The sequence below is a fragment of the Chenopodium album genome, chromosome 17, assembly GCF_948465745.1.
Source record: "Chenopodium album chromosome 17, dcCheAlbu1.1, whole genome shotgun sequence".
Lineage (NCBI taxonomy): Eukaryota > Viridiplantae > Streptophyta > Magnoliopsida > Caryophyllales > Amaranthaceae > Chenopodium > Chenopodium album.
This window is the reverse complement of record NC_137850.1, coordinates 40021803-40042814: the sequence shown is the minus strand read 5'-3', so window position 1 is coordinate 40042814 and position 21012 is coordinate 40021803. Positions and strand designations below refer to the sequence as shown.

The window sequence follows — 21012 nt, the reverse complement described above, 5'->3', positions numbered from 1 at the left end:
GGTTATTGGGCGGCGGTGGACTGTGGTGGGGGTTGTTGTTGGGTGGTGGTGGACAGTGGTGAGGGTGGTTATTAGGCGGAGGTGGGCAGTAGTGGCGGTTGTTTGGCGGTTTGGCACTAGGGGTAACATTGTAATTTCATTCATTAAATGCGGGCGATGTGATAAATTTGTGGGCGTCGTTTAGCGATTCACTAAAAAAATTCGTGATAAAGTTGCAATGAGATAAACTTGATATTGTCAAGAATTTACTGTGACGTGTTGTAGAAGTCATAAGAGCAAGACAATTTTAAAAGCGCGGGATAGAAGGATCCCTTGTCTTTGTGCAGAATTTGTAAGTTTAGAAAGGATGAGGGTGTGTTGTGCAGTTAGCTATATTTCAGTGTTCGAACTTTTTTGAAGCTAGCTTCAGTTTATAATACTTGTGCATTTCTCATAGAACGAATTCATGTAGATCTTCCAATAATTATATTGCCTTTTTAAAAAAAATTTGAGATACCATTACAGATATTTCTTGCTTAATTTTGCACCAATTGACAATTGTAAGTCCTTGGTAAAATATTTTGTATTTGTTGATATGTTATTTTAGGCACTTTCATCAATAAATGATTTCAAAAATCAATATCAATCAATATCAATCAATATCTTCAATTATCACCACAAATCAATGCCTTCAATTTTTAATAGACAAAAGGTTGATATTCAGAAAATATGCCTTGAAAGTGTGAGACGAATCTAATTTACATGACTATTTCTCGAGTATAAATTATAAACAATAAACAAGTCAACTAATAAGAAACAAAAAAATGTTTGTATTCATTAGTTACGCTTGTTAATAATCAAGTGCATAATTATGCTCCTAGAATCCAAGGTTTCTGGTTTCCTTGTTAATGTCAGAAAGCTCCAGCAATACCAAAGGTGTATGAAGGGATTTGACAAATATAACTGTACTCGTACTCACATCACATGTAGTGTAAGCCAACCTTTTTTTACTGTACTTTCCGAAATTTGGGTGGGAAGGTTAGAATAACTTCAGCTGTGAAATTAAATGAACAGAGAATTGAACAAGGGAAAAATATAGTTAGCTATGTGACTGGATGCACCCAAAACCTGTAATTCAAAAGGGGTCAAGAACTTTAAAGAAAGACTGGGATCTCAAGGGTTTAACTGAGTAAATTGCTATGTTGGATGTATCCCAACAATAGAAATATAATCCATTATTCTGGCAAATTGGCAATAGAGGTTACATTACATGGTCTTGTTTTAGCCTTCTGAATCAAATTCTACGAGCATTGATCTAACAAAACTATCTCAGAGGGGTTCAACAATGGCCCAGCTTATGTAATAGTGCAAAAATACACCAGTGATTGGTCATAGTAAATTTCCGAACTTCCAAGAATGAGTTTCCACATCACTTGACTGCCAACATGCATCCTCAAAATTGGCAATAATGAGTCTCTATTACTGATCTATTTGTCGTTCTCCTTTCCTTCAGAATTTTCTGTTTCCTGTTCCTTGCGAAACCCAAGCTCAGACAATTCTTGCTTTGCCATTAAGTTCCTGCATAGCCCCAGTTACATTCCTCAGCAAATTTCAACAAAAACAATCACCACAGATAACGGACTAGGAAGTTTGGGGGGGGGGGGGGGGGGGAGAGAAAAGAAAAAGGCAGGCAGACAAGAAACTCACTTCTCCATTCGGCATTGCAAATATTTCTTTGAAAACTCTCTACATTTTCCTGAATTATGGCCAGCAACTTTTAGACAATTAAGATACTCTTTTTTCTCCTGCAATTAAATCCCAAACATGAATTAATTAAGCCAACACAAGATAGCTCTATATTATACAAAAGATTGAAAAGCAAGGCCCTCTAAGGAGAAGAGGCTTGAAACAGACAATCAAAGGGAAGTACCACATCGCATTCATGATCATGATCCAAAGGAAATACTCCTTTTTCCGGAGGAACTGGTCTTGCACCTCTTGACCCACCAAATGAACCACCTGTGTAGAACAACTAGCACTGTTTCATAAATAGAAAATTTCTTCCTCATTCCCCACCCAATAAGGAAGGTTGTAAAAGGATTAAAATATCTCCTATAACATAAAGTGATATTATTGCATAGGTCCGTAAAACATCCAAATACCCATGCATTCTTAAAATAACAGAACAATAGTTCCAAATTGACCTTTGATCTGGTACACATTCTCCACTGAATCTCAAATCACCATGAAAAGGAACCAGGGGCTATTCAAAGAGTCATTTAAGTTTTTTGACATTCAAAAGCTAATTGGCACTCCTATCACTCCTAATAGAACCAAAGATTCATTAGACTAATTACTCTATTCATTGTGAAAGTAACAGACAACAGTTGTCAATAGTCACACAGGCATAACCTCTCTTATCGCAAGGGTAGGACTGCATAGCCAATCCCTTCTAATCTGTTAGAGTGGTAACTTCACTTAGAACATTGGGCGTATTGATGTTCTGTATCATACTATCATCCTAAAGTTAAAGAACAGTGAATCTTTCACTGCTCAGTTAAATCATATCCCATCCATCTTTTATCATTACATGCAGTAAATTATTTCTAATTAGGAATGTCTTATTGGATGATTTTCTGGTCAATTTAAAAAAATGGCCATCATCAGAATATGTAACAGTGCACAACAGAATATCGGATCAAGAAAACAGAAAACTAGAAATTCTGATAAGCAAGCTGATTATGCAAAATTCTGAAGATACTGTTTTCTCCTGAGGAGCTCTGTGGACATATGCCAGTTCAATTTTAATCATCAATGATCATTCCTTAAATTTTGGCAAGTGGATCACAGCTGAGTAGGCCGAAGAAGAGTTAATCTCATATTTGTTGTCCAGCTTCACAAACTTGGATTCCTATATTTTCTCTTTGACAATAGGAAAAAAAAAATGAAAAACAAGGTCAGAAAACCTCCTTAAAGAAAAAGATTAATTAATTTCATTTCAATTTTAAGCCATCTTATCCTTTAAATACTATAGAGTCCTTAATCATATGCACAATGCATATACAGCTTCACAGGTACTCAACTCTTGGGAGTCCAATGTCTCTATCCCCTTATTCCCCATTTATAGGCTTGTCAGAGCATTCTATATCATCCGAACCTATCAAAACCTCTTCATACTGACCCTAGCGAAACAGACCATGGCTCTGAATCTTGAATTACATATTAAAGTGAATCTTTACAATTTCACTATCTCTAATTAATTTCAAATGTTCGTCATCAATAACTGAATTTATCCACAAAAGAAAAGAGAAAGGCATCTCCGCCCGCCAGGAAAAAAAAAGACTTACTAATTCTTCAAGATAAAGAATACAATGCAGAAATTATTTCTAGTTTTCCGATTTCCATTCAATTTCTTTCAGTTCCTTCTGAAATATAAATGGAGCAAGCCTTTCTAGACCAACACCTCAAAGGAAAAACAAAAAACCATCACATACTACCAAAAAAAATTTATCGATACCTGCATGCATTTCAAGACCAACACCTAAAAGGAAAAAACTATAAACCAGAACATAGCACCACATTTTTTTTTTATCAATACCTGCATCCCAATATCATTCATATAACCTAGTTTAGGCAAACAAATAACATGCTAATGAATAGACTACAGTAGAAATTAGAAGAAAGTGAAGTATATATCAGGTTTCATTTCATCTCTCTGAATTTTCAAGATCAAAAGAAGTTATTAAGCCATTGCAAAATAAAGAGCTTGTATCAACAAGTAACATGGAAAGCAAAAGCAAGGTGATTCGTACCAGCACTCATCTTGTTCTGTTGTTGTTCTGCAACCGGCCAAATCGCGTCCTTCTTCTAGTCTGAAACTCCTCGCAATGAACAGTGATAAAATTACAAATGAGGGATTGATAACAATAAAAATTAAAATCAGGGAAGATTAAATGAACAGAGGATTGAGCCACAACACAACATAATGTTAACTCAGAATGTCTTTATCCTTCAATTTCCCCATGATGAAAAGATTTTCATAGTTCAAGTTAGGTTAATTTTACTTTTCTTAAACAGTTGTATTAATCACATCATGACATAAGCCATCACATTCCACATGACACAATAATATGCTGTTAATCAAATCTCAAAATACACACTAAAAAATCCAAATCTATCAACTAGGGTCACAGTTGACAGAAGTGTACAGAATTTAGAATTTTATAGTCAAAAAATTTAATTATGAAGGGTTCACAAACTTTTGTTTTCTTATTATTTCTACACAAATTAAAGACTAAATGAATACAAAATGAAAGCTAATAAACTAACAATACAATCAAGATTAATTATCATACTTTCAAAACCAATTACCATTAGCACACTTGCTAATTCAAAATGACAATTGCAACCAAATGGCTCAAAACTTTTTTAATCAACTAAAAGTTTTGGGAAAAAGAGAATCCTTAATCCAATAAGGCAACAATAATTCAAGAAGCGTTGCTTTTAATAAATTAATAGCACCTTTAACTCAAACTATGAATCAATCCACATACAAGAACAAGACACTACTAAGTTTTAAGCACCAATTAATCTACAAGTACATATCTAAGACACTAAGTTATAATAAAAGTGTTAAACCCACATTTCGGACCTAAACCTTAGGCAAAGTTTGGCTTAATTTCTCTATCTTCTCCAACTTATTCCCTATATTCTCACTATCCAACAGACCAACACCATCACGGTACGGGCATTGGCAACAACACTACCACCATCTCCCTATTTATTCCAAACTCACAATCCCACATAAACCAACCTAATCTGATCATCCACCAAAGCAGAAATTAATCTCCCCATTGACCCGAGAGCCACCGAGAATAACTCAATTTGATCCTACACCAATTCTAATTGTATTATTCAAATAAACCTCAAACTCCAAAATCTAATTTTTCTTTCTCCGCTTCCATCAATTACATCGGTAACATCAACAATTACCAGTTGTAATACAAGAATCAAGCCATTATTTACAAATTACCACAAAAGACAGAAACTTTGAACACATTTAACCAAAGCAAATGAATTTGAAAATTACCCATTTGAATGATCGACTTAATTAAAGGAAATTAATAGTTGACAATGCAAAAAAAAAAAATCAGAATTCTAATCTCTAAAATTAAAAATCTCCACATAACAAACTTCACCCATAAAAACCCCAGAAAAAGAATTTTAACAAAAAATCCAAACATCTCAAATATTATGAAAAATATCAAATGAATTAACAAAATTACAGCAAACCATAACACGGTTGTACGAAGCTAGTAATTAACTAGTAAAATTTTAATCGATGATTAAAGAACATAAAGTGTAGAAAAAGAAATTAAGGGAAAAAAAAAAGAAGAAAAAGTATTAATAATTACCAAGTGGGTGAGCTTGAAATATTCCGGCGATCGTCGAGAAAGAATAGATGAAGAGTTTTGATAGTTTGGGTTACTACTAGTTAGGTGATTTGCTTAATTAGCAATTACTTCTGGCCTCTTCGCTACTTGTTTCCCAAGCCACGGTTGTTTTTTTTTTTTTTTTTTTTTTTACTTTGAACTTGCTTTGGAGGGGGAATGCTAGGTTTTCTCTTTAAGCTTGGCGAAACTGATACGGTCCAAATTGACTTGAATCGGAAAACCCAACTCACATATGTATAGTCCGGAGTAATAGAACTAGATGAATGGAAATTGAAGTTGGTCTGGTTCATACCCGAAACTAGATGACTTGACTTAAAAATCAAATACAAAGTACTACTAGATTCGTAAAACTTAATAAATAATCGATCTAAATTGAACCATTTTATTTCCTAATTAACATTTTTTTTTTTTTTTTAATTCCAGGTTTTGGTTTCCAAAGACTAAAGAGTTATAATGGTCAATCATGTCTATCACCTCCCAAAACTTTACTAGCTATGTCAAACACTTAAGAGAGATTTCATAATTAAACATGTGTATATTTTTAGAGTGTAGACCAAGAGTTTGTTCTTTTTAGTCTAAATTTGTAAGAATAATCTTTATAATAAGTATATAAAAGCCCAATTATAGGAAAAGTTATGGGAAAGCACTTCAAAAAAAAAAAAAGAAAAAAAACATTAAAGTGAAACCTTGGGTTCCAACTTCCAACCTTCAGGGTTTATAAATACATTATGTCTATGAACAATTTATCCAGGCCAGAACTTTAGATACATGGACAAAATTGGCTACATGATCATATGTTATATACCTCCTTAAAATCAACATTTCTTCTGATTTTCAGAAGAATCAGAACTGACTATGCTGGTGCTCCTATTAATTTACCTACACTTACACTCTACTACATCTATAGCTCTATACAAATCTTAATAAAAGTATAATAAAGAAGTATGATTCGTGTTTGGTTTATATGTTGCTCTTCACTGCAATTACGCAATTGTTCTGCAACAAGTTTAGCAGCTTCATGATGTTGAATCTGAACGGTAAGCTTGTCTCAGAAAAACTAAAAGCATTTGTCTTTGCTTGTGCAATAATGTTAGTTAAACATTTGTCTTTGCTTGTGCAATAATGCTGGTTAAAAGTTTGACTCTAACTCTTGGGTTGTTGAACTATAATCATAGTAGATTTCTTGGTGCTTCTTCCGTTGGGGAGAGAAGTTGCCTAATCCAAAAGAATGACAGAAACGGTAAGATATGGAAAATAAAACTCACTAGCAGAAAAGCAAAAAAAAAAAAAAAAAAAAAAAAAAAAAAAAAAAAATTGAATTTGTTGTATGAAGGTGTATGAAGGTGAACGAATCAGAGCAAGTTGTTAAATGTTAGCAAACAGTAAATATACTACTCATCATAGTAATTAGTATAATGCACGTCATAGTAATTAGTGAGTACTTACCACTCCAATGTGCCATTTTTGATCGCAAAAATCATTGTAGGTAGATGCATCCATCACCTGCAAAAAACAAAAGATTTAGAGACTTGTTACAATAAAAACCAAAGTGCTACTCCGTATTTTGCATGTTATGTGTGGACTTAATTTCAATAAGACCGAAGTGGTTCCACTGTGGAGTATATAGGGGAAGTAGACGATTTTGAGAAAGTAGCGTGCCCCCCAAAAACTTGGGATTATTCTCAGATGATCATAAGGTGGGACTTCTTTGAAGAGATGGCTGAAACTTAGGATTATCAAATGTCAATTTTTCTAAGAATAACTAATGGAATTTGATTGAATATTTGATTTTCACTTTGCTTATATCAATGATCAATCCATAGTAGCGAAACCAATCAAATTTTGTAAAGACCACAATTTTGCAAAGATACCATCAATTTAGAAATTAGTTTGGTAGCAGAGAGCTTACAACAGTATAAATTGGAGGAACTGTAAGTCCTCCTTGAGACTTCTCTGTCGGTATAACAGAAAAGCGTGGAGCCAAATCTTGTGAGCGGAATGTCCACCTGCAGAAGGCATTGGTGAGATTTTCCTCTACAAACATTAAGTTATCCGTGAAAACCAAAAATGCACCTTTTGCAGGATAAGAAAGCTAAATAGATTCATACCCTATGTATAAGAAAATGCAATATTGTGCCCATTCTCGAACCAACAGCCTGATCCAGTAAGTCTCTGGAGAATCATCCACATTTATGTATATCTGAAATGACAAAATAGTTAATTTTCTCGTACGATACAGACTTCAAAGTTCTAAAAATCACAGGGTCAAAAAGGCATACCGCTGCTTCTGCTAAAGCTACCAGCTGCATTGCCACCCGAAATTTCCTGTAATGCAGAACACAGCAGCAACCAGTTAAAGAAAGGAAGCAAACTACTGGCAGACTTGCTTTATGATAGAAAATAATGATACACTCTTCACTAAGAAATGCAAAGAAAGAAACATAGGTATGGTAATGATGTGGCCTATTATTTAGAAACAAAGGAAGTTACAGAGTTGCAGCCACATACTTGAACATGACATATTTTGAACGCACTGCATCATGCATAGCACGAACATCATCATCTTCTATAACACTAAGCTGCTCTCTCAGAGACAGCAAGTTCTGAGATATGTGGTGGAAGATCACCGAAAATGAAATGAAGTAGTTGAGCAGCAAAAGAGCCTGAACCAAATCAAGTCAACAATCCATCATCAAAATGTAGTTTAAAAAAACCTATGTAGAATCGTTTAAAAAAACAATGCAAATCAAGATGCTGTAAATAATGTACTTACAGTAAAATATGGTACAGAAGCTCTATAACCAACGAGTGTCAGGTAAAAAATACACCCAAGTGCAGCTGTAGTCCGTCTCTCATATAATGACAGATGCTCACACAGGATGCAGTAACCATGAGCAATGAGCAGGAATGACACAAAAGAAGCTGTCTGAAAGAGGACTCCGGTTACATACACCCCAAAGGACATCCATAGAGAACATACTTCGGAATAAAAGCAAGAATACCTGCATATACATTAATAATTCGAATGAAATGTGTGATCATCAATAATAGTACAGTACTGCAGACCAGCAGTTATGCAAAAATGATTCAGAAAACTTTTTAGCATCCATTTTGCGTGTAAAGTTCCTTGAATCTAATCAAACTTCCCACATTATGCAGGAGCCTCATGCCTAAGTGGTGGTTTCTAGCTCATTATATACCATAGTAAATTCTACTTCTGCATACAAATTCAGCACAAGTAGGCCAGAATGATGCAAACTTCTTATAACTTTCATCATTTTATTCCTTTGGGAATCATTTTAGTAGCAACAATTTCACAACTAGAGAGTTTACAGATTCATTAACTCTTATAGCAAATCACCATGGTATATGCATTAGTCCATTATATATTTATATCATCAATACCGATAACATATTAACATTTGCTTGCTTATTATACCTAGTGAAAAGGCTTAGGTGCTCATACTTTTACCTTAGAAAGTTAGAATCTATATATATGTATTCAATCAATTATCTTTATAATATGTATGTAGAAATTTATTCACCCAGAAATATAATCAGAAATTTTATCAAAGTAATATGTTGAGGAAAATTCCAATCAATCAATCAATCAATCAAAGCCTTAATCCCAAAAGTGGGGTCGGCTAACATGAACCAAATTTGATTATTCCGTGTAGTCATCAACATAAATCTTTCTCCTCCATCCCTTACGATCCAAAACTTCATCCTCACGTAAATCCATGCACTTCATATCCTTCCTCACTCCTTCCAAAATTATTATCAGAAAATAATACGAGTATTAAAATAGATTAAAATACTAAGAAAGGGATTGAAACATACCAAAAGAGGAATGATAGCATAAGCTGCAGTGTTTTAATTAATGGAACTGATGCCAACGTCCATTGCAGATTATTATTCTGTTATTATCATAATTCAAACAAAAAAAAAAAAAAAAAATTCAGAGAAATAAAGAGAAACTAAATAACATGCAAAAAAATTTAAAAATAAAAATCCTCCCACATGATTAATTAAGCTTCAACTACTCAATCCCAAAACTCAAAACAATCCATATTGCATGACTTTTTCCGTTTAGAACAAATTCACCAATAACTCCAAAAAAAAAAAATGCAACCAGCAAAAAAATCAGAGCTTTAATTAGCTTCCTAAAAACATTTTTAAAACTTTATAGTTTTTAGTGAATCAAAAAAATTGAAGTGGGTTTCCTCAAAAAAAAAAAAAAAAAAAAAAAATTGAAGTGGGTCAGTCCAAAACAAACCCACCAACTAGAGCTATTAAAAACTAAACCGACCTGACCTGACTTGACATTAGGACATAACTAACAACTTAACTGACCCGACATGACTCGATTAAACATGACCCAACCCGAAAACACCCGAATTGACAGCTCTACCACGAACACGTAAAATCAAATGCAACAAAAACAAAAAAAGCCAAGAAAAGAACCTGAAGATGGCGGTTTCGCCAGGTGAGAAAAGCCCAGGAAAGACAAGAAACAAACCAAACGGAAGACAAGGTAAAGTAAAGAGAAGGAAGAGGACGATATGATTCATTAACACCCCAAGACATGTTGCTAACTTGATGCATTTGAATTTGCAAAATTACAAAGTTTGAAAAGGAATTTGGGATTAATATAAATACAAGTGTATAATTTATTAAGTAGACTTGTATTTGAAATGGATTAGGGAAAGGAAAAGGATTGTGTAAGGCACTATTAAAAAAAAAAAAAAAAAAAAAAAAAAGGAGGGAGTCACGTCTTGTTAATTAAAGGTTGGTATGACTTGTAGACATGTTGTAGTAGTGTATGTGGTATGTCCCTTAAATAGGTGCATCAACTCCACCTTCAACTAACCATATTGTACAAGGATTTGGAACATTGTTTTATTACTTTTGAGGTATTTCGTCATGATTTCGATATTAAATTTGTGTATCTTGTTTATCTCGAGTGAAATTTCTGAAAATTACTTACTTCGTATATTAGTTAATAAAAAAAATATAACGGGTTAAAATGTTAAATGTTACTGTCTCGTGTTCTAACTAAACTTATAATTTATTTTGTACCTGATAAATATTAGTATTTTATCGGAAATAAAACTTTAAACCAACAATTTTATCCTACTAATCTATTCAAATTTTATTGGAAATAAAACTCTAAACTAATTTTTTTATCCTACAAAATCTTTCCAATTTTTTATTCTAATAAATAAAAAATATATTTACAAAAATCTTATGTGTCATACCAATATTTAATTGTTGCCTGCGCGGCGCGATACTTGGCGAATAGTTAAAACGTCAAGTATCGCTGTGTCGTGATCTCGCTAAAAGTTTAGATTTATATATCAGTTATATGATATGATATGATATGATAGGATAGTATATCCTTCACACTAAATATTTTCGTTTTATGCTCGTCCAAAAATAATGATTTGTACTAGTTCTAGCCGTTGATGCTCAATTATTTTATTGCAACATATAAAGATATTCTGATAATCTAATCAAATAGAATCACATACACGTTGACCCATCCAATTTAATTAGATATTATCCAATAATTAACTTGATATGCTTAGAACAGGTAAACTCTATTTATTTAAAAAAAAAAAATTAATAAAACTACCAAACTTTTGTTATTTTATTAGGTTAATTTAATTATGTTGTTATTATAGAAATCAAACATACAAAGATGGTGAACCATGTTTGTAGGATAGATGCACTTGAATGAAGTCGTCACGTATAACAAAATCGCTTTCTCTTTTATTTTTTCTAACTAATTGTGCATCATTTACTTGAAAAATATGAGACAAATCCACGCAAATATGAAATTCATGAAACATATGGTCGGAAATAAGCAACATTTACAAGATCATCAAAAGGGTTCCTCACTTTTAATATAAAGAAATGAATGTTAATTCAAAGCAATAAGTGTTGGAAAAACTCCTTACACTATATGTATTAGTTGTACTTATTGTATAGGTACATGAAATATACTCCCTTGTTCAAAATTAGATTTCCACTTATTTCAATTTTCAGATTAAAGTTATACATCCGAAATGAGTGAAAATAAGGTGAGAAATCAAAGCATAATTGACACAAAGTCCTAACTAGCTAACCCCGTTACATCAAGTATAAATGTGAATGATATTCAACGCTCCTCCCTGTGAAATTGATTTAAACATGAGCCAAAATTAATTTCCTTATGAGGGCATTGGGGGGGGGGGGGGGGGATTGAGGAGGGGCGAGGGAACGTTTCGCATTGTTGAGTCATCATTAGAAATGGTGATATTCAAAATTTTAATCATAAACCATTACTTTATAATGGAAATAATACATTAATCTTTTCATAACATTAAAAAAATAATTACTGGTAGTATTTTGATCCATATATTTGGTTATTTTTGAAAGAAACATTTTTTTTTTTGTTTAATTTCTAAAAGTTTGACTCACTTAATTACTTGCTGCACTATACATTTTCAATGTGTATATTATCTTAACATATATATACCTTCAATTTTAGGTGAAAATTATTATTATTTTTTTTTAGGTGAAAATTATTATTATTTTTTTTAGGTGAAAATTATTATTTTTTTTTTAGGTGAAAATTATTATTATTATTTTTAAAAAAAAGGTAAAACTTTTAAGAGATTCAAGCACACATCTGACACATGCTAAAATTTTCTTTTGTACTTCCTCCGTTTTTATTTACTTGCAACACACCCCTTTAACACGCATTTTAAGGAAGATATTAGATTAGGTAAAAGAAAAGGTTAATTTACAATTTTACCACCGATAAGAAAAAAGGAATAAGTTGCTACGGTTTAAATTTCATAGCTTAATTCATTATTTTACCTAGTCTAATCATCTCCTTAAAAAGTATGATAAAAGGTGTGTTATAATAATAAATAAAAAAAATTAAAAAAAATAATTAAAAAAATAAATAAATTATGAAATACAACCACAGTTATTCTACTTTGATTACATGAATATTAACTGAATTAATATTTAAAAACCATATGTAACGTAATTAGTAAAATTAAAATATTATATAAAAGTTGATGAACTATATAACCTCAAATAATAATATTGTTTAAATAAAGATTGATGGCGTAGAATATCCCAAGAACTACAAAGATTGCTAACCTCTCCCCTTCTTTAAAAGTAATAAAAATTACATACGTACTATGTTAGATTTTTTTTTTTTTTTTTTGAATGGAATAGGGAGGGGTGATTTCATTAAATAATAATAGCCATTCGGCACTTACAATCATCTCTTAAGAGATCTAAATTCTCAATACAAGAATTAAATACTCCTAAACTAATGGCATCACTTCTGAACTGCTCCTGGATAATTTTAGATGTCTTTGCATCGTTCTTGACGGAGCTCCATTGATGTATAGTCGCAAAAGAGATATAACTTGATTGATCATCAAGATCTGCAAATTTGTCAGACGAATCTTCTAAATCTGCACCCCTATACCAACAGACGCGCAATTCCACAAATTTACAAGACGAATCTTCAAAATTTGTATCCTTGCACGCACTAAAATCAAACAACCAAACAATACTAAACCCTACATGGAGGGACTGACAAAACCCTACATGGAGGGACTGACTATAATCACCATACTGATGGTGATCTTTATTGACCAAAAACATTAAATTAAAGAAGAATTTGGGGCTTACCATCGATAAAAGTCGATGGCAGCCCCTAAGTTTTAATATGGTAGGGTGGCTAGGTTTGAAGAGAGAGAACAGAGAAAATTTTAGGGTTTTTAAGAGAGAGAACAGAGAATATTTTAGGGTTTTTAAGAGAGAGAACAGATAAAATTTTAGGGTTTTTAAGAGAGAGAAAAAGTCCTACGTACTATGTTAGATTCATACAATTGTAATTTGGACATAAAAGTTTCTTATTTATTTATATATTTATATATTTTAATTAACAAAAACAATAAAATTGAAATTTTCACCAATACGCAATGTCAACGACTCTTGTACTACTTGTCAAAAAAAAAAAAAAAAAAAAAAAAAAACGACTCTTGTACTAAAATGGGGGTTGACCCAACTTTAATTAGTTGCTTAAAATACAAAATTAGTACATGTATTGAGAAAACAGTTATGAAAATGGACCACCAAACCAAACTAAGTTTGTGGCAAAAATAACTAAATTTGTGTTATTTGACTTATTACATTATTATTATTATTATTATTACGAGGCCTTAACAAAAGAAGTATTCTTGTTCACTAACTTTTGATGCAGTTGAACATAAAATTAAATATGAAGAAATATAAAGTCATTAGGTAAACAAACTCACTACTCATTATATACCTTAAGTTTTCATTTGGAAATTCAGCCACTCCATGTTAAACCCTCATGAAGAAACAGTTTAGGTATTTCAATTTCAAATTTAAATTGGACCAATCAAATAGATAACCAAAAATTTTAAGTGGATTTGTATAGATAACCAATTAACTAAACATACTAATTAAAGAGTTTTAGGTGATTATAAACACTGTGACGAGATTTTTTTTTTTTTTTTTCAGCTAATTAATATTATATATATGTGAGTGTGTTAATGTGTTTTTAACCCAAATTTATTTATAGGCACTGATACACACGTAGATACTTGGTACATTACATGTTATTTACAAACACTAGGGTGTATAACTGTATATTATAAGTTACATGCGCTCTAATGCGTAATAGAGGTTCTACAAATACAAAGGGTGTTATTTTGATCGGAAATTTATTCAAATATATAATTGTTTTAATATATTTAAATATGATCTTTGATTTGTTAGAAATATGCACTACTATAAAAAAAAAAACCCCTATAAGTCGGACTTTTAGAGTCACCTGTACATAAGATGCGACTTATAAATATATCGAGTCGCCTCATACTTATTAGACGACTTGTTAAGTTGGGGTTAAAATTAACAAAGCACCTAATGAGTCGCCTAATATATATGAGGCGACTTGATAGGCTAACAAGTCGCCCCATATATGCATGCAACTCTATAACCTGACTTATTTGATGGTTTAAATTAGATTTTCAAAGTCACCTGTACGTAAAGGTGGGCACGGGCCGTGCCGATACGCGGGCGACACGGGCCTGGCACGACGGCCCACCAGTGGGCCGTGGGCCGTGCCGTGAACACCAAATTCGGAAATGGCACGGGCACGGCGGGCGGCACGGTGCCCGGCACGTGGGCCGGCCCGCGGGCACGGCACGGCCCGTGCCTAGCCGTTGGAAGTAGCCATTTTCCAACAGCTATAAAACGGCCATTTTTCCCACCCAAAATCTCTATAAATACCTCATTTCTTCCTCCAAAATTTTCACAATTCATCAACTCATCAACTCATCTCTTCTCTCTTATTCTCTAAGTTTCTTATTCTCTAATTCCTACAATCTTACTCTCTTTCTCTTTTGTGCAAAGAAAAAAAAAATTCCTACTCTCTTATAAATTTTACATTTTTACTTTTATTAGTCTACTACCAAAATTTTAAAAAACAAAAAAAAACAAAAAAATTCTTATATTTACACTCGGGAAATTATAAATTCGGGAAATTGTAAGTTCGGGAAATTATAAATTTGGGAAAGCAATTGAAGCGTCATTGTAAGATCTAACTCAACTTTATTTTAATTTGTTATTGTTATTATTATTGTTATTATTATTATTATTATTATTATTATTATTTATTATTATTATGGTTGTTGTTGTTGTTGTTGTTGTTGTTGTTGTTGTTATTGTTGTTATTGTTTTCTTGGAAGTTGGAACAACTTAATTATATAAAAACTACTTTCTATTTTTATTGTGGATAATTTAGATTGTTAGTGAAATCTGTCTAAGGCGGGACTTGGGCTCTGGACAACGTCGTTCCTAACCTCTCCTACCTGGGATCTCATTGACCTAAGTAATCTACTATTATTATAATTATTTTTGAAAACTTAATTTATATAAAAACTACTTACTAATTCTTATTGCTATCGTTATTATTATCGTTGTCAATTGTTATTATTATTGTTATTGTTAATTTGTTATTTGTATTATTATTGTTGTTGTTATTATTATTAAATATCATGGCATCAAACCCGAACACTTCCTCCTCCTCTAGAAAAGCCAAGTCAAAACGTAGGAAATCACCAAACCCAAACACTTCAATGCCCCCCCCCCCCAACACCTTTCCCTCCCCTAACATGCCCTTTCACTCCCCTAACATGCCCTTTCCAAACACTTCCACTCCTTTTTTTCATCCCCAAACCACGGGAGGGCACGAACAAATGGATGATATGGCTCCTTGGACTATGCCTAGTTCGGGATTTCAACAAACCCAATTCTCACCTCATTTATACGGATCACAACATGAATTTTCTATTCCTAGTAACCAAGGTAGCCAAACACAAGCCTCCGGGTCGAGTGAACAATCCACCCAAATGTCTAACACCTAAAATCCTAACATATTAGAGTGGTGTACCGAAAAGGAATTTGCTCAAACCAACCGAAAGAGTGAAGTTTGGGCACATTATCAATTGAGTAAAAATGGAACCAAAGCCCGGTGTCGGACTTGTAGTAAAATTTTCTCAGCTGATACCAAGGAAGGGACGGGACACCTTAGTAGACATTCAAAAAGATGTGGTGGACCATCTAATGATCCAACCCAATCCAAAATTTCTCATTTCCATCCACAAGGCTTCATTTATAGTTATGAGAGAGATAGGGATGAACTTGGGAGAATGATTGTACATGCCGAACAACATTTCCTTTTCGCCGAAAATGATGCCTTTAACAACTACATTAACTGAGCACTACAACCCAAACACAAAAAAAATCTCCCGAAAAACTGTTCGATCTGCTGCCATGAAGAATTATCAAGAGTATAAATTGAAATTAATAAATGAATTGGCTAATCTTCCTAGTAGAGTTTCTTTAACTGCCGATGCTTGGGATAGTGGATACGGACTTCACTATTTATGTGTTACTTGTCATTGGTTGGATAATGATTGGTTGTTACAAAAACGCATCATTCATTTTAAAATGTTTGAATACCCTCATATCGGTCTTAACATTTCTCATCATTTAATGGAAGCCATTGATGCATATAGTCTTAGGGATAAAATCATGTCTATGACTTTCGATAATGCAACTTCTATGACATATAGTGCGAATTTGGTTAAACCCCAATTGACCGATTTAGTATTAGATGGAGAAGCACTTCATATTAGATGCATTTGTCATGTTCTTAACTTGTGTGTGAAGGATGGAACACAAGCAATTGGTCCATTTTATCACAAAATAAGGAATGCTATTATGTCTATTAATAGCTCTAACTTGAGATATCAAGAATGGAAAGGTTTTTGCAGGCAACAAAGGAGAAAGATTATAAAAATAGCACCGGATTGTCCAACTAGGTGGAACTCCACCTATGAAATATTGAGTCGGGCAATCGAGTACAAGGTTGATTTAACACTTTTTTATAATATGAAATTTCCACAATGTGCTTTACTAGAAGATGATTGGGCTAATTGTGAAAAATATATGCAGTTTTTACAATTACTATATAGTATGACACATGTTTTTCTTCTGTATATAATCCTTGTTCCCATTCTTTTCTTAGCAATGCATGTTTACTTGCACAACTTTTTGCCGAACATCGATCACAATATGAATATCATGGATATCTTCCATCTATGGAGGAAAAATGGCGTAAATATTACACTGATATTCCTATGATTTATATTTTTGCTTCTATTTTAGATTCTAGGCAAAAATATGATGGCACTTTTTTATTAATTGATATTTGTTATAATAACATGAATTTGGAAGATGATGTTGAAACTTTTAAAAATAAGGTGACTAATGAGTTTTTCTCTTTATATAGAGTTTATGAAACTAAATATGGAACCGTGTCTCGATTTGCCCCTTCTCAAACATCCAAAAACGTAAGTAAACGGGCCAAAGGTTTATTTGCACAAGCTGCTAACATGATGTCCAAGTTTTCAGGTACGGAATCATCATCAACTAGGAGAACACAAAGCGATGTCTCGGAGTTGCAAATGTACCTAAGTTATGACTTCATGAAAGGCATGGACGATGAAGAGAAGTTTGGCCTCGACATCCTTGATTGGTGGAAATCACAAACCATGAAACATCCAATTTTGTCGGCAATGACTCGTGATATTTTTGCTATCCAAGTCTCCTCCGTTGCCTCCGAAAGAGCTTTTAGTGCGTTGGGACGGGTTTTAGACGATAGAAGAACAAGACTAAAACCCGAAACACTTGAAATGTGTGTTTGCTTCAAGGATTGGTTGGATGCCGAAACTCGTTCTCAAGATCGTACTTATGCACAAAACGACGACGATGAAGGAACGTCGACTTCTTTTAGTTCTCATACTTCTCAATCAACTCAATTGGCCGATGACCTTGAACCACAAGAAGACGAAGACGAAGACGAACAATAATAATTACATTATTACATATTTACATTATACACTATTGTACAATTTTTGTATTATCGAACTTCGTATTCCGTATAATAAATGAAGTTATTCACCAAATATTGTACGATTTTTAATTATCATTAATTATTTGTATTATCGATTTATCGTACCGGCTACCGGCATATAATAAATTAAGTTATTCTTCAAGTTTTTGTGTTTTCGAATTATCGCACTCGTAATTTTTTTTTATTATTATATGCATTGTTGTTTTTTGCTAAATTAATAAAAAAAAAATTTAGTTGTTTATATAAACTTAAACATAATTAGATAAATAATTTATATAACCTTAATTAAAATAAAGTTGTTCAAAACAAAATATATTAACATTAACATAAACATAAATTAATCACATTATTTATATAAAATTAAGTTGTACTAAAATATATATATATATATATATATATATATATATATATATATATATATATATATATATATATATATATATATATATATATATATATATATATATATATATATATATATATCGTTTTTTATTTACATTTATTATTAAAAAAAAATGGCACGGTTTGGCCCGTGGGCCGTGCCGTGGGCTGGGGTGTGCCAAAATTAGGCACGGCACGGCCCGCCGCGGAGCCGGCACGGCCCGCCGCGGAGCCGGCATGGCACGCCCCTCACCGCGGCACGGCCCGTTGCCCATGTTTACCTGTACGTAAGGTGCGACTCGAAAACCTGACGAGTCGCCTTATACATATTAGGCGACTTAATAGGTGAGTTTTGATAGCTATAACTCTCACCTAATGAGTCACCTAATATGTATAAGGCGACTTAATAGGTTAATGAGTCGCACCTTATATACTGGTGATGTTGAAAATCTAATTTAAGCCACCGAATAAGTCAGGTTATAGAATCACATGCATATATGATGCGACTTGTAAACCTATCAACTCACCTCATGTATATTAAGTGACTCGTTAGGTGCTTTGTTGATTTTAACTCCAACTTAACAAGTCGCCTAATTAGTATGAGGCGACTCGATATGTTTACAAGTCGCACCTTATATACAGGCGACTCTAAAAGTCCGACTTGTTAGGTGCTTTATTATATGACCACTACCTAATATGTCGCCTAATACGTAAGACACGACTCGATAGGTTGATTCTTACAATATATTAAAAATAGTTACAATATCATATATACATATAAAGTAACTTTGGCACAACGGCAAGAACTTCAACCTTCCAGGCAAAGAACCAGAGATCAAGCATGCTAAGTAGCATAAACATTGACATTATATGAGCAAATAAAAGTAGTTGAAAACAAATGTTGATTTTTTACGTGTCGTCTCTTTCAACACAAGTGACACCATAGATTAACCTATGGGGTCGCCTCTTTCAACACAGGTGACACAATAGCTTAACTTATAGAGTCGCCTAACAACTAATAGGCGACTTATATAAAAGCTATCGAGTCGCCTCTAAGACGACTCCTAAAGTTGGAAGCTATCGTGTCGGTGGCTGTAGAGTCGCCTTTGAGGCAACTCGTTAGGTCATTTACAGGCGACTCGATAGGGGTTTTTTGTAGTAGTGATGACTGTATTTCCACGATATACTTCTTCTATTTCTTTTTAGTTACAACAGTTTTCATTTCACATTTGCCAATACATTATTTCAATCACTCACAAGTCATATCTTTAAATATCAATATTTCAATAGGTTAGTAAGGAGTATTAAATTATGAATAATATACTCCCTCCGTTCCACAATGTTCCTACTTTGACCAAATTTGTCTCAAAAAAAGATTATAAACATGAACGATAAACATAATTGTGGAACGGAGGAAGCAAAAGATAAGACAAATTTAACAAAACTACACGTGCTTAATCTTAGTTAAAATAGAGTCAAAGTGTAGCAAATAAAAGGAAACGAATTACAGAAGGAGAAGCATAATCAAGGTTAATAGCAATTTTCAAGCAATGTAAACAAAAATAATTTCAAGCAGACACTAGCATTGGCCCATTGATTGTCCCAGATCCAAAGAAGATGGGCTGTCAAACTTATCAAGCCCATTTAGTCCGGCCCAAACAATCATATTCTTGGTTTGCCTAAAGCTCACTGAGCCCAGCCTGAGATCGAAGCAATGGCTATTGAATTCGCCAAGAAACGAAGCTGCACATTTTTTATTGACTACTGCCGATGTTTAGATTAGATGTTGTGATTCTTGTGTGATTAATTCACTCCGTGCCCTAAAGTTTTACTTATTGTTACTCCTTGCGTTTTTGTAAAATATTACGGAGTACTATTAGTGTATAAATTTATGGGTAATGTTATATGTAGTCTTTAGGGCCGTAAATAAGCAATTATTAACTTTTCTTATTTGGTACTCCGTATTAATTTAGAAATCCTCGACAAAACCACACGTAAATTCAGTGTAATTAATGTTATTTTTTTTATTTATTTATCTATTTTTATTTTTATTAGCTTCTTATATGTAACCCTTAGGACTATATATAGCATTAATAACAAGTTATACATGAATGTTTTTTTTTTCTTTTGTAACTAAAAAAGATCAAATTGAAGAATGTATGTAGTGTCAACATTAAAATGATAAATAAAAAGGAAAAATGTATGTTAAACTTGCTCATTTAAATAATAATATAATAATAAAATAACGTATGTATATGTTGATAAAATTATCTAAATTAGTGTATCCATTTTAAAAGTTGTTCAAAAAAAATATATCGATTTTTTTAAAATAAAAAAAACATGGACAGTACGGTGACCGACACGGCACGACACTCCAAGCATGTTACCCATGCCGTGCCGTGGATGGGGGTGTGCGAAATGGTGGCTCAACACGGCATGAGGCACCACTAAACACGGCAAGGCACGGCTTACGATGGTCCGACACGATACGATGCCCACCTCTATGAGCAAGCTTCAAATCAATCAAATTGAAATGACTTTTGATGATGGATGAACGGTTGAGAAATTAAATTCGAGAACAATGTTGAGAGTGATGGCTTTAATTTGGTAGATGATGGATAAAGTGAAATGAGCTTCAAAAATGACACTTTGTTTATTTTATTTTGCAAGGTATCAAAATAT

The 21012-nt window shown here is 32.9% G+C and overlaps 2 protein-coding genes across 2 annotated transcripts; both read right to left on the bottom strand.

Annotated features, from left to right (window-relative positions):
• Nucleotides 1-1159: 1159 nt before the first annotated feature.
• On the bottom strand, nt 1160-5535 carry LOC145589678 (cytochrome c oxidase assembly protein COX19-like). The gene is made up of 5 exons (XM_081646357.1): nt 5394-5535; nt 3792-3851; nt 1910-1998; nt 1687-1784; nt 1160-1557 (listed from the first exon to the last, which is right to left on the bottom strand). Exons 2-5 carry the CDS (start codon nt 3799-3801, stop codon nt 1467-1469), a joined length of 288 nt encoding a protein of 95 aa, XP_081502483.1. The 5' UTR covers nt 3802-3851; nt 5394-5535; the 3' UTR covers nt 1160-1466.
• A 611-nt stretch (nt 5536-6146) lies between these two features.
• Nucleotides 6147-10055, bottom strand: LOC145587953 (uncharacterized). The gene is made up of 9 exons (XM_081644598.1): nt 9897-10055; nt 9273-9349; nt 8206-8434; nt 7941-8095; nt 7712-7757; nt 7541-7632; nt 7342-7438; nt 6879-6935; nt 6147-6647 (listed from the first exon to the last, which is right to left on the bottom strand). Exons 1-9 carry the CDS (start codon nt 10035-10037, stop codon nt 6576-6578), a joined length of 966 nt encoding a protein of 321 aa, XP_081500724.1. The 5' UTR covers nt 10038-10055; the 3' UTR covers nt 6147-6575.
• Between the last annotated feature and the right edge of the window lie 10957 nt (nt 10056-21012).

Bases quoted from the DNA above. Each gene is read 5' to 3' on its own strand.
- LOC145587953 (XM_081644598.1), bottom strand. From the start codon at position 10,037: ATGCATCAAGTTAGCAACATGTCTTGGGGTGTTAATGAATCATATCGT. The intron at 9,350-9,896 runs GTTCTTTTCTTG...TGATAATAACAG, and splicing joins GGCGAAACCGCCATCTTCAG to AATAATAATCTGCAATGGAC. The intron at 7,439-7,540 runs GTATGAATCTAT...TGCCTTCTGCAG, and splicing joins TGCATTTTCTTATACATAGG to GTGGACATTCCGCTCACAAG.
- LOC145589678 (XM_081646357.1), bottom strand. The intron at 1,785-1,909 runs GTACTTCCCTTT...ATTTAATTGCAG, and splicing joins ATGATCATGAATGCGATGTG to GAGAAAAAAGAGTATCTTAA. The intron at 1,558-1,686 runs GTGAGTTTCTTG...GGGGCTATGCAG, and splicing joins TTGCAATGCCGAATGGAGAA to GAACTTAATGGCAAAGCAAG.